Source organism: Balaenoptera musculus, chromosome 4 (assembly GCF_009873245.2).
Source record: "Balaenoptera musculus isolate JJ_BM4_2016_0621 chromosome 4, mBalMus1.pri.v3, whole genome shotgun sequence".
Classification (NCBI taxonomy): Eukaryota; Metazoa; Chordata; class Mammalia; order Artiodactyla; family Balaenopteridae; genus Balaenoptera; species Balaenoptera musculus.
This window is the reverse complement of record NC_045788.1, coordinates 6,735,009-6,748,475: the sequence shown is the minus strand read 5'-3', so window position 1 is coordinate 6,748,475 and position 13,467 is coordinate 6,735,009. Positions and strand designations below refer to the sequence as shown.

The 13,467-nt window shown below is 41.6% G+C and overlaps 1 protein-coding gene across 2 annotated transcripts in view; it reads left to right on the top strand.

The window, feature by feature from the left end:
* KAT2B (lysine acetyltransferase 2B) overlaps positions 1-13,467 on the top strand; it is a 104,200-nt gene that overhangs the window by 66,546 nt on the left and 24,187 nt on the right. For both annotated transcript variants that reach the window (XM_036850349.1, XM_036850350.1), the window contains exons 7-9: positions 3,965-4,071; positions 8,954-9,079; positions 11,306-11,442. In XM_036850349.1, the coding sequence (XP_036706244.1) occupies positions 3,965-4,071; positions 8,954-9,079; positions 11,306-11,442 (370 nt within the window). The remainder of the gene's footprint in view (positions 1-3,964; positions 4,072-8,953; positions 9,080-11,305; positions 11,443-13,467) is intronic.

Genomic DNA, 13,467 nt, shown 5'->3' with positions numbered 1-13,467 from the left:
GTGCCTTTCCCCCACGCCACCCCCATCCACCTATTTACACGGTTGTTTTTAAAAACTTTAGTATGTACATTTCATTCTAAAAGTGATAAATGGACATGTTGATGAAAATTTGATTCACAGGGAACAAAGAAGCAAAAGACCACTATAACCCTACCACTGTGATATACTTTTTGTGCTTTTAGATATTTCAATATTTTCTCCATGTATAGAACCTATGATTCTATACTAAGAGAAAACACCTTTCTTCCCGTCCCCCCAAATAACTCAAAATACAAAAACAATCTTTTTAGTTTTCTGGAAATTAATTCAAAAAAGTTGAGAAGTATTTACTCATAAAAAGCTGATGAAATTTGGGCCAAAAACAGCAAAAATCTATGGCATTCTTGAATGGACATAACCCCTTCAAACACCCTAAAACCCAGAGCAGCAGGTGTGGTGGAGGTAGCAGGATTGGGAATGCCCATGAAAACCACGGTTTTAAGCTGAGGAAGCTGACTTGATTGGTAGCAACATGCTAAATACCAACACCCAGGGAAGATTTCAATAAAAAGAGCAAACTCTGTAAGAAATGAATGGGGAAATAGAGTTCTGCTAGCCTAAAGCTACAGTCCAGGAGAGAGAAATTCCTCAGATTAAGTCCAAGTAAATTATTCATAAAAACAAAATCCCCAACAATACAACAAACTTCAGGGGAAAAAGAATCAGAATCCAAATTTGCTAAGATATATTTTGTAAAATGCACAGTTTTTAACAAAAGATTATATGAGGTACAAAGAAAAAAGGAAGTAATACCTATACTTGGAAATTGAAACAGTCTAAAGAAGCTGTCTCCGAGTGGGACCAGCTGTTAAATTTAGCAATGATTTTAAAGCAGATCCAATAAATATAATCAGATTATATTGAAAGATGCTATATTCAAAGAACTAGATGAGAACATGACAAGGCCTCAACCAATAGTGGATTATGATAAAGAATCAATTTATTGTGTTCTTTTATTCTACATACAATTTTGTATCCTCTGTATATAAAACAAGTGTTTTCTTGTAGCATTAGATGAGCCTGTTCTTTATTTTATTGAAATAACTAAATATATGTATATATATATTATATAACACACACATGATTATTTTCCTAAATTATTAATGGCATTCTTCTTTGGTGAGTCTCTTTAGGGCTTTGTGAAGTGTTCCCATTATATAATTACTGATAAAGAAGGAGCCTGGAAAAGGAAAGGAAATTTACTTCTGTGATAAAGGGCAGTTGGGGAAATCTTGAGGGCTGTGTGAGGTGAAGGCAGGGTCTGCTTAGCAAAAGGGGGAAATGCATCAAGAACCTTCCCTCTTGTCAGCAAGGTCAGAATGTGATCTTAGTAAGGATTTTTACTTCCTGTTGCTGTCCGTCTTTCTGTGTTAGATAAGAAGCATACTAAAGTGTTTTAAAGCATAAGTTAATGGTGGCTTGCTTGGCAAAAGGCGACTCATGTCATTTCTGTAAACCATGAATTACACAACTGAGTGCAGGTAGATGTTCACGCAAATGGTACCTTATTCTTAAATCTTCTGAGTATGAGTAGCAAGTCAGAAGATCCTCAGGACCTTTCCCCACCTGTCTTCACTTCCAAAAACCCAACCTCTCCCACCCCGAAACCTTCTAAAGTGTTGCTGGATTTGATTAATGAGAAGACTAGTGGCACTTTCAGTAATTGTGATGCTGCTGATGATGTGAATGTATGTCCTTGATCAGTTATCCATACTTGGTATGTTTCTCAGTTCAAGTTTTAAGGTAACTTGACATCTTTATAAAGGTAACATAACACATGGACTGTACATTATCATAGCTTTAGGGGTGGGGGCAGGTCCCCCAAAGCAAATCCACTTATAATTATAAAGACTATAAGTAGTCTTACCTACGTTTTGTTGCCAAATGGATTAGGGAAAGTACTTTTTTTAAGGGCTTTTGGATTTCAAAATTTGAGAGACAGGATAGTAGACGTATATAGTAGCTAACCTTTATTACATCATTGCAGTGTAAACTTCTTGAGGGCAAGATGAGGTTGTGTCCCCCCTCTGTTCTCCAGCACCTGGCATGTGGTGGTCATTCAGTGTTTGTTGAGTGAATAAATGAGCACTTCCTAAGGAGTCAGCACCATTTGAAGCATGACATTAGTGTACTTACTCCTCACTACCACCTTCTGCAGGAGTTACTGTTGATATTTCCATTTTATAAAAGTGGAACCAAGGAAGAGGAAAGTTAAGAACTTGTTCCAAAGTCACACAAATAATAAGTGGTGAGCTTGGTAATTGGATTTTAGAACCCAAGCTCTTAGCCATTATTCTATACCCCTCCATGAGAATTAATGTGCCTTAAAAAGAGGCTTTCAGGAAGACATTCCAGTACCAGAAGTATAGATTTGTGTTGGTATTTTAATCATAGTTCTTCTATTTTGGGGCACATAAGAACTGTCCAAGGTACTTATCAAAAATCAGTTGCCCAGACCATTCTCCCAGACTCCGATTCAGTAAGCGTAGGTGGGCTTTGGGTATCTATACTCCTACCAAGGTATTCGGGTGATTTCTGTGGGCCCCCAAAACTTGAGATCTGTTTGTTTATAACACGACAGGAAATATAACATAGTAATTAATCACACGTTCTGATCTTGGCCATGCAATTTACTCGTTGTGGGACTTTGTACCAGTTATTGAGCCTCTCTGTGCCCTAAGTTTTTCCATCTGTAAAATGGGTACAATAATGGATCCTATCTCATAGGGTTGTTAGGAAGATCAAATGAGTTAATATACACCAACTACTTAAAGCAGTGTCTATCCTATAGTAAGAGCTATGTATGTGTGTGATAAATAAAAATAAAATACATAACTCATTGGGTTGATGTGAAGATTCAATAAGAAGTTCTTACCCAGAGAAAACCATAATTTAAAAAGACACATGCACCCCAATGTTCATAGCAGCCCTATTTACAATAGCCAAGACATGGAAGCAACCTAAATTAAATGTCCATCAACAGAGGGATAGATAAAGAAGATGTGGTACATATATCCAATGGAATATTACTCAGCCATAAAAAGGAACGAAATTGGGTCATTTGTAGAGTCATGGATGGACCTACAGAGTGTCATACTGAGTGAAGTAAGTCAGAAAGAGAAAAACAAATACTGTATATTAACGCATATATGTGGAATCTAGAAAAATGGTATAGATGATCTTATTTGCAAAGCAGAAATAGAGACACAGAAGTAGAGAACAAATGTATGGATACCAAGGGGGAAAAGGGGGGCTGCTGGGAGGAATTGGGAGATTGGGATTGACACGTATACACTATTGATACTATGTCTAAAATAGGTAACTAATGAGAACATACTATGTAGCACAGGGAACTCTACTTAATGCACTGTGGTGACCTAAATGGGAAGGAAATCCAAAAAAGAGGGGATAGATGTATATGTATAGCTGATTCATTTTGCTGTACAGTAGAAACTAACGTAACATTGTAAAGCAACTATACTCCGATAAAGGTTAATTTAAAAAAAAAAAAGAAGTTCTTAGGACAGTGCAGGCACATGGCAAGGATTCCATAAATACTATAGTGGCTTTTGTGATGGAAATGACAGTGACAGTGACCGATCCGTGGAGGGCTGGAATCTGATTCCGAGATTCCCTGAGGGAGGCTGGGTGGAATGCATTTCCACTCATGTAATGCTCTGTGTAGTCTAGCTCGTATCCATCTATGCAGAGCCCAAAGAGAATACGTCTGTAGAAATGCATTCTGTTATTCGAATATACCAGGGCTGCCCAACTAAATCATCACTTGAGTCATAATTGACTAGCATATTTCTAAATTGAAGATAGGATGCTGGTGTTCATGTGATTGCCGTGGGTGGTTGGGGCTTTCGTCCCTCTAGTAATGCATTAGTTTTGATCTCATGCTTGCCTTTACTCTTGTGCCTAGGTTTCTGTCCATGTTAGAAGAAGAAGTTTATAGTCAAAACTCTCCCATCTGGGATCAGGATTTTCTCTCAGCTTCTTCCAGAACCAGCCAGCTAGGAATCCAAACAGGTAAAAAAAAAAAATTTTTTTTTTGCATAAATCAGAAAACAACCAGCAAGTGTTCGTTGCAGTTCACTCTGCATTTATTTGTGTTTTTCATCAAGAATCGAAGACTAGCACCAGCCAAAAAAAAAGTAAAAGCTCTGGCAAATCTTGCGTCTACATCTCTGTTGGTGAGGAGAGCAGGTGCAAACCAAACAGTTAAAATAACAACAGCTGCTGCTTCCGCTACGGGAGTTTGCTCAGCCCGCGCCTCACAGCTGTACGGGAGGTTTAAACCCAGGCAGCTCAGGTCTGCGGTCAATGCTGGCTCTTTTTGAAGACACTTAACAGTCTCGGTCAATGGCCACATATGCCCAGGAATCATGTCTCCGTCTGGTTTCTGAATCCGTGGGGTCTGGTTTGGGCATCAAGTTGCTCTCGTGGATAATGGTAGGATGGTGAGTCTCAGGACGTGAAGTGGGGTCAGGGCGTCAGCCGGCATTGCCTGGGGTCAGCCAGTGGCCTCAGCAAGCATTTTGTGAGGAAGGAGGATGTGTAACTTCTGGAGTCACACTGACCCTAGAAAGAGGGTCTGAATTTCTGCCTTGGATGCTCGGAAAATTTGGAGAAGTTCGTCAAGAGATGCCAAGGCAGTAATTTGTTTGTGGCCTTGGGGAAAGATAGAATGCAGAATTTTGATGTCGAGTTTTTAGTAGATCTAGTTCAATGTGTAACATGGGGGCTCTTAAGTATTGCCTCCAGCAAAGGGTAATTTTATTCTCGCCATTCCCCCACCCTGCAATTTTTTAAATTGAACACGTACAGTGAAAGGCAACCTTTTTAGTATGTGGTTCTGTGAATTTTGGCAAACACACATAGCTAGTTGTGTAACTACCACTGCCATCAGAATATAGAAAAAAAAAATATAGGACAACTGCATCACCCCAGAAAATTCCCTTGTACCCCTTTTGTAGTCCATTCGGTGCTCTAACCCCCAGCCTCGGCGACCACTGATTTGTTTTTTGTTCCTGTAGTTTTGCCTTTTCTAGAATGCCATATGAGTGGAATCATAGCTTTCTGACTCTGGCTGCTTTCACTCAGCATACTGCATTTGAGAAGGTGATTAAAACTTTTTTTTTTCATCTAGAGCCCAAGTTTGGATGCATATAATTAAATCCTTCCAAGCAGTGTACTTAGGGAATGAGGTTTTTTGGTTTGGATCAAACCATCTTTGTTTGGCTTCTTGTTACCAGAAACATCTTTTGTGCTGTTTTTTCCTTAGGTCATAGAATATAATTTCATGTTTCTCTGGTTCAAAGCCTGTAGCGCTCTGGGGCTCTTCTGTGCATGGACAGAACTCCAGACCAGAGTGTCAGCATTTCCTGGACGTGCTCTGTGTAGCACCTGGGCATGTGTTCTGTATTTCTCTCTCTGTCCCCATGTTGTTCACTTTGTCTCTGTCTTTATCTTACCTAACTTTCAAATGGCATCTCTCCCACAAACCCTTTCCTAATTCTCCCCACGCCTTCTAGTAAGGGCTGGATCTCCTTTCTTCCAAATGCTCGTGGAACCTTGATAATATCCTATCGCCGGTTCTTTAACTTGGCTGCACCGTGGCATCACCCGTGTGATTTAAAATACTACTGATTTCGAATAGTGTTATTTATTTGTGGTATGATTAATTATAGAACTTTATTAATTTGGGATGCTCTCAAGGAAGGAAAGAAAATTTACATTAAAAATCTAGAAAAATTTTTTAAAAAGTTTAGAAACTACCTAAATTTATAGCCTGGCTCTTAGTGACTCAGTAAAATATGCCATATAGAGGTTCTTATTTCAATAAATAGTTAAGAATTGCTTCTATCAGTTTTTGCCAGTAGATGCCTCTGTATGTTTGAAAATAATTTCCTTCTTTCCCACAATTATCTCCTGATTTTCTACAGTATTTATGGCACTGGTTTAGATACTGAGAATAGCTATAAATAAAACAAAATGATTTATTTTAAGTAAAAGAAAAAAAATACTACTGATTTCTGAGGCCCCTCCCAAGAGGGTGTGATGTAATTGGCCAAGGGCATGGCCTGGACGTGGAGACTTTAAAAGCTCCTCAGGTGACCTGATGTACAGCAGTCTGAGTCACACAGCACTCACCTCATGCTACCCTCGCCCCCTTTTCTCTGTACATCTCTGTCTCCTGTGAGTGTGACTCCCGCATGGTCAGAGACCCAGTTTTGCCACCAGAATAGCTGATACTTCCAGTAAGTGCTTGCCCTGAGGTTTGCTTCCTGTCTTTGAGCCTTAGCACAAACCATGAGAAGTTGGTGTGATTATCCCCTTTATGTGGATGAGAAATGAGAGCTCAGAGGGGAGCAACCAGTTGCCCAAAAGCAGAGCTCGTGAGTGATGGGACTGAGCTTCACACTGGGTCTAATTCCTGTCTCTTGCACTGCGTTAAGAGCCAGAGCTCTAACCGCTGCTCTGCACGGCCCCAGTGTGCTTTGCAAATGTGCAGGCAAGCACATGTGGAAGGAATGAGTGAAGAACATGGGCCGGAGACACCAGAGCTGTTTGGCAGGGTCAACTTAGTTCTTTTCTGGAGGGACTTCTGGAGAGGATTCCTCTCTGGGTGAAGACTTCCCTTGACCCTCACCTGCTCAAGATGCGTCCCAGTCTGTCCCACTTCCATTGTGTTGTCTGTCATCACACAAGGTGGAGAAGGCGGGTCGTCTCTGACCCTCTGGGAATTTCAGATTCATCTCTGTGTCTCAGGTTGTCACGCAGTTCAGCTGGACTGTCAGGATTACCTGCCGCCGTCGGAAGCAGGCTGTCTTCTCCTGTTCTGCAGTAATTGCAGTGTGTTCTCTGGGGGAAAAGACAAGTGTAATCACCTACTTAATTGGCATGTCTGCACATCTATGCAACTGTGATAAATGACATTCATAATGATGGCTCTGAACTTTTGCAAGGTACTCAGATGTCTTCTGAATCACCAGAGCTTCCTTCCCCTTTGTGTAGAATCGCTCCAGTGTACTTAGAAATTCAGAAGGCTTGTTTGCTGGGAGGAAAGCCATACAGCCTGGTGCTTTAGTATATTCTGCTCCCCCGTTTTTTTCTTTTTTTTTCTGGGGGAGGTGTGGTTTCCTCACCTGTGTTTTATTTATTTTTATTTCAAAAAATTTTTTATTGTAATGACCTATATGGGAAAAGGATCTAAAAAAGAGTGGGTATATGTAGATGTATAACTGATTCACTTTGCTGTACACCTGAAACTAACACAACGTTGTAAATCAGTGTATTCTGATTCCTTACATACCAGTTGCTGTTCAGTTAGGAGTGCTATGGGTCCAGGTCTCTCCGTGGCTCGGTTTACTTAGTCCATCACTCTCTTGGCTGCGGGGAAGGTCCCCCGTAGTAGACCACACTGTGGCTGCCTTGACACCAAGATGAACGTGCTCTCTGGGCATCTGTCTGCACTGGGAATGCCCGTGTCCCTCATCAGTCTCGCCTCATCAGCTACAGATCAGCAACACACTAGCAAACAATGTCCTGCTTCCTATGATGGCTTTCTTGAAAAAAGGCGAAACAAAAAGGTTTTGTTTGGAAATACTCTCGAACTTACAGAAAAGTTACGAGACTAGGACAAAGCAGTCCTGTGTGCTGTATGTTCTTTGTTAAATTGTTAACATTTGCCATACTTGCTTCATCCTTTCTCCTGTTTCTCTGTCTCTGTCTCGCTCCATATATATGTGTGCATATATGTATGTTTTTTGTCTTCTAAACTATTTGAAAGTTACAAACGTCATGCCCCTTTACTGACTTAGTGGGTATCTCCTAAGAGCAAGGACGTTTTCTTATTTAACCGCAGTATAGTTATCAAAGTAAGGGATTTTAACCTTGATGCAATATTATTATCTAATCTATGTGCTATTTTCCATTTTGCCCCTCATCTCAGTGATGTGGTTTATAGCAATTTTTGTGTCACATCGGGAGGCACGTAACGTTGGCCTCTCCCATTGTTGCTGGTGTGCAGTTTGATCACTGGCTTAGGGTGGGGTTGATGAGGTTTCTCCACTGCAGTATTACCATTTCTCCTTTTGTAATAAAAAAAAAAAGTACTTTTGTGGGGAGATACTTTGAGACTATCCTGTCTTTATCAAAATTATATTCATTGGGACTTCCCTGGTGGTGCAGTGGTTAAGAATCCACCTGCCAATGCAGGGGACACGGGTTCAAGCCCTGGTCTGGGAAGATCCCACGTGCCGCGGAGCAACTAAGCCCGTGTGCCACAACTACTGAGCCTGCGCTCTGTAGCCCGCAAGCCACAACTACTGAGCCCACGTGCCACAACTACTGAAGCCCACATACCTAGAGCCCGTGCTCCACAACAAGAGAAGCCACCGCAATGAGAAGCCCGCGCACCGCAACGAAGAGTAGCCCCCACTTGCCACAACTAGAGAAAGCCCACGCGCAGCAACGAAGACCCAGCGCGGCCAAAAATAAATAAAAATAAATATAAAAAAATATATATTCACAAGGTTTAGACTGTACAGATGATTCTTCCCTGAATCAATTATTATATACTGGCTGCTTCCCCCGGCCCCTGCCAACTTCCATCATTCCTTTCTTATTTGTTGGCATTCTCCTGTACGAAGAGTTTCACCTTCTCCCCACTTATTTATTTATGCATTTATTATTTTATCAGTTTGGACTCGGATATCTTTATTCTATCCAGCGGGTTATAATCCATCCCTGTCTTTCTTACCATGCCCACATTGGCCCCATAGTTTTTATTTTAAAGATGACTTCTTTGGGGTGATGGGCAGGAATGGGATGGTGTCATGTGCACTTGGTTCCTTATTGCCTAAGAAAGAAGTCATTTAATACCTTCTTTTCCTTTTCCTGGGGGCAGTTATCAATCCACCTCCTGTGGCCGGGACAGTTACCTTCAATTCAAACTCAGCTTCCCTTGAGCAGCAGAATGGAGGGAGCAACAGTCCTTCCTGTAAAGGCGCTTCTGGGCTTGAGGCAAACCCAGGTAAGCTCTTCCAGGGCATCATAGAGGACTGCGATTTGCCCTAGAAGCTCTATTATCTGAGGCGTGCCAAAGGTAGACTTTGAACAGATTGTACATGTCCAGGATCTCAATGGTTGGAACTCACTTTGAGCTGTATTGGTTAGTTATTGCTGTGTAACAAACCCACTCAAAGTGCAGAGTCTTAAAACTGTAATCTTTTATTATCATAGCTCACTCATCCTGTGTGTTGCCTGGGAGGTGGCTAATCCCGGCTAGTCTCCTTCAGGCGGGGCTTGCGTATTTCTCATCCTCCTTCTAGGACCATTGGGTTTCTTCTCCTTCCCTTGGGGCAGAATATGTCCTTATTATGGTGGCAGAAGCACCAGAAAGCAAGAAGAAATACACTTACTTGAAGCCTAAACTCGGAACTGGTACCCCATCACACCTGCCTCATTTTGTCATCTAAAGCTAGTCACATGGTCAAACTCAGAGTAAAGGGGTGGGGAAATGTACCCTACTCCTTTTATAGGAAGAGCTGCAAAATCACATAGCAGAGCGTGGATACAGGAGGGGAAAGAATTTGGCCTTGAATGTAATCTGCCATGTGGGCAAAAACATCTCTTAATCCTAAAGGCATTTCACAGTTACAGAATGTTTTGAAGGTTGCATTTCTGTCCGCAGGCTTGACCTCAGACAAATCTTGGGCATGACCAAAGTGTGACATTAAAGAAATGACATAAAAGGGGGAGAGAAGAGGATTTTGTATGAAGTACTAAGCATTTAGCATTGGTGCCACCATTGTCTCTCCCACTTCCAAGGGAGACATCACTAATTAATCTGCAAACTCTTTGCCAGTGAGCTTGGATGCAGCCTAAGGTGCTTTCTTATCACATCACTATTAGCAATCTATCAAGTTTGGGGCATATTGGGTATAAGCCTCAGCTCCAAAATAAATAGTTCACAATGCTAATCTTGGGGAATCGTGGAATTTGAAGGCTTCTTGGTCAAATGACTGAAAATATTCTCACTCACCTCCAGTCACACCAAGTAAAAAGTTATGAAAACAAGAACTCAACCAAAACTGTTTAGTAAGTAACATATAATATTTGGAGAAGCATCTTGTATAGACGAGATACTTGCCATTGCTCTGCTCCTTTTTAGCTGAAGTTGATGGGAATGCTATATGCAACATGCTTAGTGGGATTCGCACCTGAGGAATAAATTAGATTTGAACATCTAAAAATTAAAGAAGTTTTAATTGTAAAAATAAATGCATTGTGACAGAAAGAAAGAAAAGAAAGAAAGAAAAACCAAACATAATAGTAGAAGGGATAGAAAGCCACCATGTAATCTAAGGAAGAAGGTGGGAGAGAGTTCTCCTTGCCTTTGCCCGGCCTTTCCCAGCATGTGACATATTGAGAGTATACCCACTTCAGAGGCCAGTGGCCCTGCTCACTTTCTGAGGCACCATTTTAAGGCAAAAAAGCATCGTGAGAGATAGTGAGGGTCATTTGGTGATGAAAAAATTAAATTCACCAGGAAAATAAAACAGTTCATGAGTATATTTCAAATATATAGACATATATACATGACATGCATACGACCACATATATCTAGACATACGTACATGCAAACATATATGAAAGAGGGAGAATTAACAGAACTGCAAGGAGAAATAATCACTTCAAACCAACCAACAGTTGAAGTCTGGAAGAAACATCTCTGATTCATTCATAGATCAAGCAGACAAAACCGTCAGGACAGAAGCCCTGCAAACACGATCAACAAGATTAATCTAACGTGTGTAGAGAGCACTCAAAATCGGAAAAATACACATTCTTTCCAAGAAGACGCTTAATTTGCAAATAATTGGTCAAGTCTTAGTCCATAAAGCAAGTTTCGAAAAATTTTGACCTTTGGTATCATATGGACCATGTTCTCTGACCACTAAGAGATAACCAGACTCGCCCCTTAATACGCAAGTGAAGAGACACATGCCTTAATAACTCATATGTCAAGTTAAAAAATTATCATGGAAAATAGAAACTATTTAGAATAGATCAACGGTTGGCAGTTACTGTGAGACCTCCTCCCTTCTCTCTCCCACCTTCCACTGCGCTCCTCCCCCGATACACGGAGGGTTGACGTCCACACCTGTCAGTGTTATTAGAAAATAAGTTGGATTAGTTGGCATGTGCTTTGTGGTTAAAATAACCCATCGTTTACCCTTTTATTTTGATCCTCAAGGAGAAAAGAGGAAAATGAATGACTCTCATGTTTTGGAAGAGGCCAAGAAACCCCGAGTGATGGGCGATATTCCACTGGAATTAATCCACGAGGTCATGTCCACCATCACGGACCCTGCAGCGATGCTCGGGCCAGAGGTCAGCAGGGTGAACCTAGGCAGCCAGCTGGTGGACCCCTTCTGCTCTCCGGGCCACTCCAGCTGTTGGGAATGGGGATGGTATTGCCGAGAGAGAGCATGTCATGCTACCCTGGTTTGCATTTTGCCTGGTGGTCAGGGTCGGAAAGGCAAGAAAAGCTGATGGAGAGCTGATTCCCCTTGATGACTGTCACATCACGGGGAAACATAATCTCACGCAGTTGAAGGCATTTCTCCTCCTTCAACTTTTTATCTTGAAAAATTTAAACCCTCATAAATGTTGCCAAAAACTCCATGATAAAGATCCAGAGACTCTTTATTTAGATTCACCAGTTGTTAACGTGCCTCATTTACGTTCCCTCTGTCTCGCTGTCTCTCCCGTGAAGCATTAGGAACCATTTCAGAATTCAGTACAGATGTCATAACACTTCACCCCTAACTATATTTGCATGTGTCTCCTAAGACTGAGACTGTTCATTCACATGACCTCGATGCACTTATCACCTCCAGCAAATTTAGCTAGGTTACAGTATAATCTAATGTATGGGTTGGAAGTCTACAGCCTGCGGGCCAAATCCAGCCCACTTGCTGGTTTTGTAAATAAAGTTTAATTGCAGTGTATTGTCTGTGTCTGCCTTGCACTACAAGAGCAGATCTGAATTATTAAGATAGGGGAAGTCTGACTGCAAAGCCTAAGATAGTTGTCCCCTGGCCCTTTATAGAAAAGTTTGCTTAGACAAAGTTATATTAGACCCTTGGCCTAATATACAGCCCATATCCAGATTTTCCGTATATCCAAATTCTGTCCATTATAACATTTGCTGCTGTTGTTGGAGGATCAGTCAGGGAGCATAAACTGCATTTAGTTCTTATCTCTTCACCTCTTTTTTTTTTTTTTTTTTTGGTCACGCTGTGTGGCTTCCGGGATCTTAGTTCCCTGACCAGGGATTGAACCTGTGCCCCCGGCAGTGGAAGCATGGAGTCCTAACCACTGGACCACCAGGGACTTCCCCTCTTCACCTCTTTAGTCTCCTTTTTTCTAGAACAGTTCCCCAGCCCTCTTTTGGTCTTTTGTGGCAGCACTGTTATTGCAGAGTCCCGGTCACTGGTTTTGCATAATGTCCCTCTACCTGGATTTGTCTGTTTACCCATGATTAGATTCAAGTAAAGCAATTCTGGTAAAAGTACTGCCGTCAGTCTCATTGTGTCCTATCCAGGGGCAAAGCAGTTTAAGACGTTTCTGACAGCTTCCAGAAAATGAAGAAATGGCTCGGAGATTATTTTGCAAAACATCTTTAAAAATTTTTTTAGTATGGCTCTGCTAGATCAAAGTACCCATTTTTAATTTGTCATGTTTCCTTAGAGGTTTATTTCATGGTAGTGAGGATAAGTCAGAGAACCAGAATGTTGTTAAGAGAGAGATCTTCTTATAAAATTGTTCTTTCCATTTCCTTCTAGAGATCCAGTCCTGGGGACTTATGACTGTAGTACCTTTTGTGTACTTGTCTTTGAGGGATTTAGTAACTTCACGGATTAGTTTAGCTCAGTTTTTTTCAGCTATAAAATGTGGATGTAGTCACACATTTCAGGATGTGTTGGGTGGATTTAGTAGTGTCCTGGAGTTGACTTGTACTGGTGTGCGCAAGGCAACTGTTACATTTTCAGGAATTTTGTGTGCTGGTTGTTAAATACGTTGGTAGCTTGAAACTGACCACAGTGGCGTCCGGGCACCTGGGCACCGGCCATAGACCAGTGAAATGAGCACGTGCCGCCAGCGGGCTTTTCTCCCTTGGGGAGCTGTTGGTTGAACACTGACCTGCACCCCACTGAGTGCTGGCACAAGGTTGTGCTGCAAGCTGTGGTTGGGAGTGGTCAACGGAGACTCCTGTGCAAAGAAAACCATCTTCCAAGAAGAGGTGCTGACAGCATAAATAAGACTGCCACTATTGGGCCTGTACTGGGATCTGTCATCCCGAGGGTGCTGTAATGCTCAGCCAGATGGAGTTCCTAAAAACCAGGGACTGGC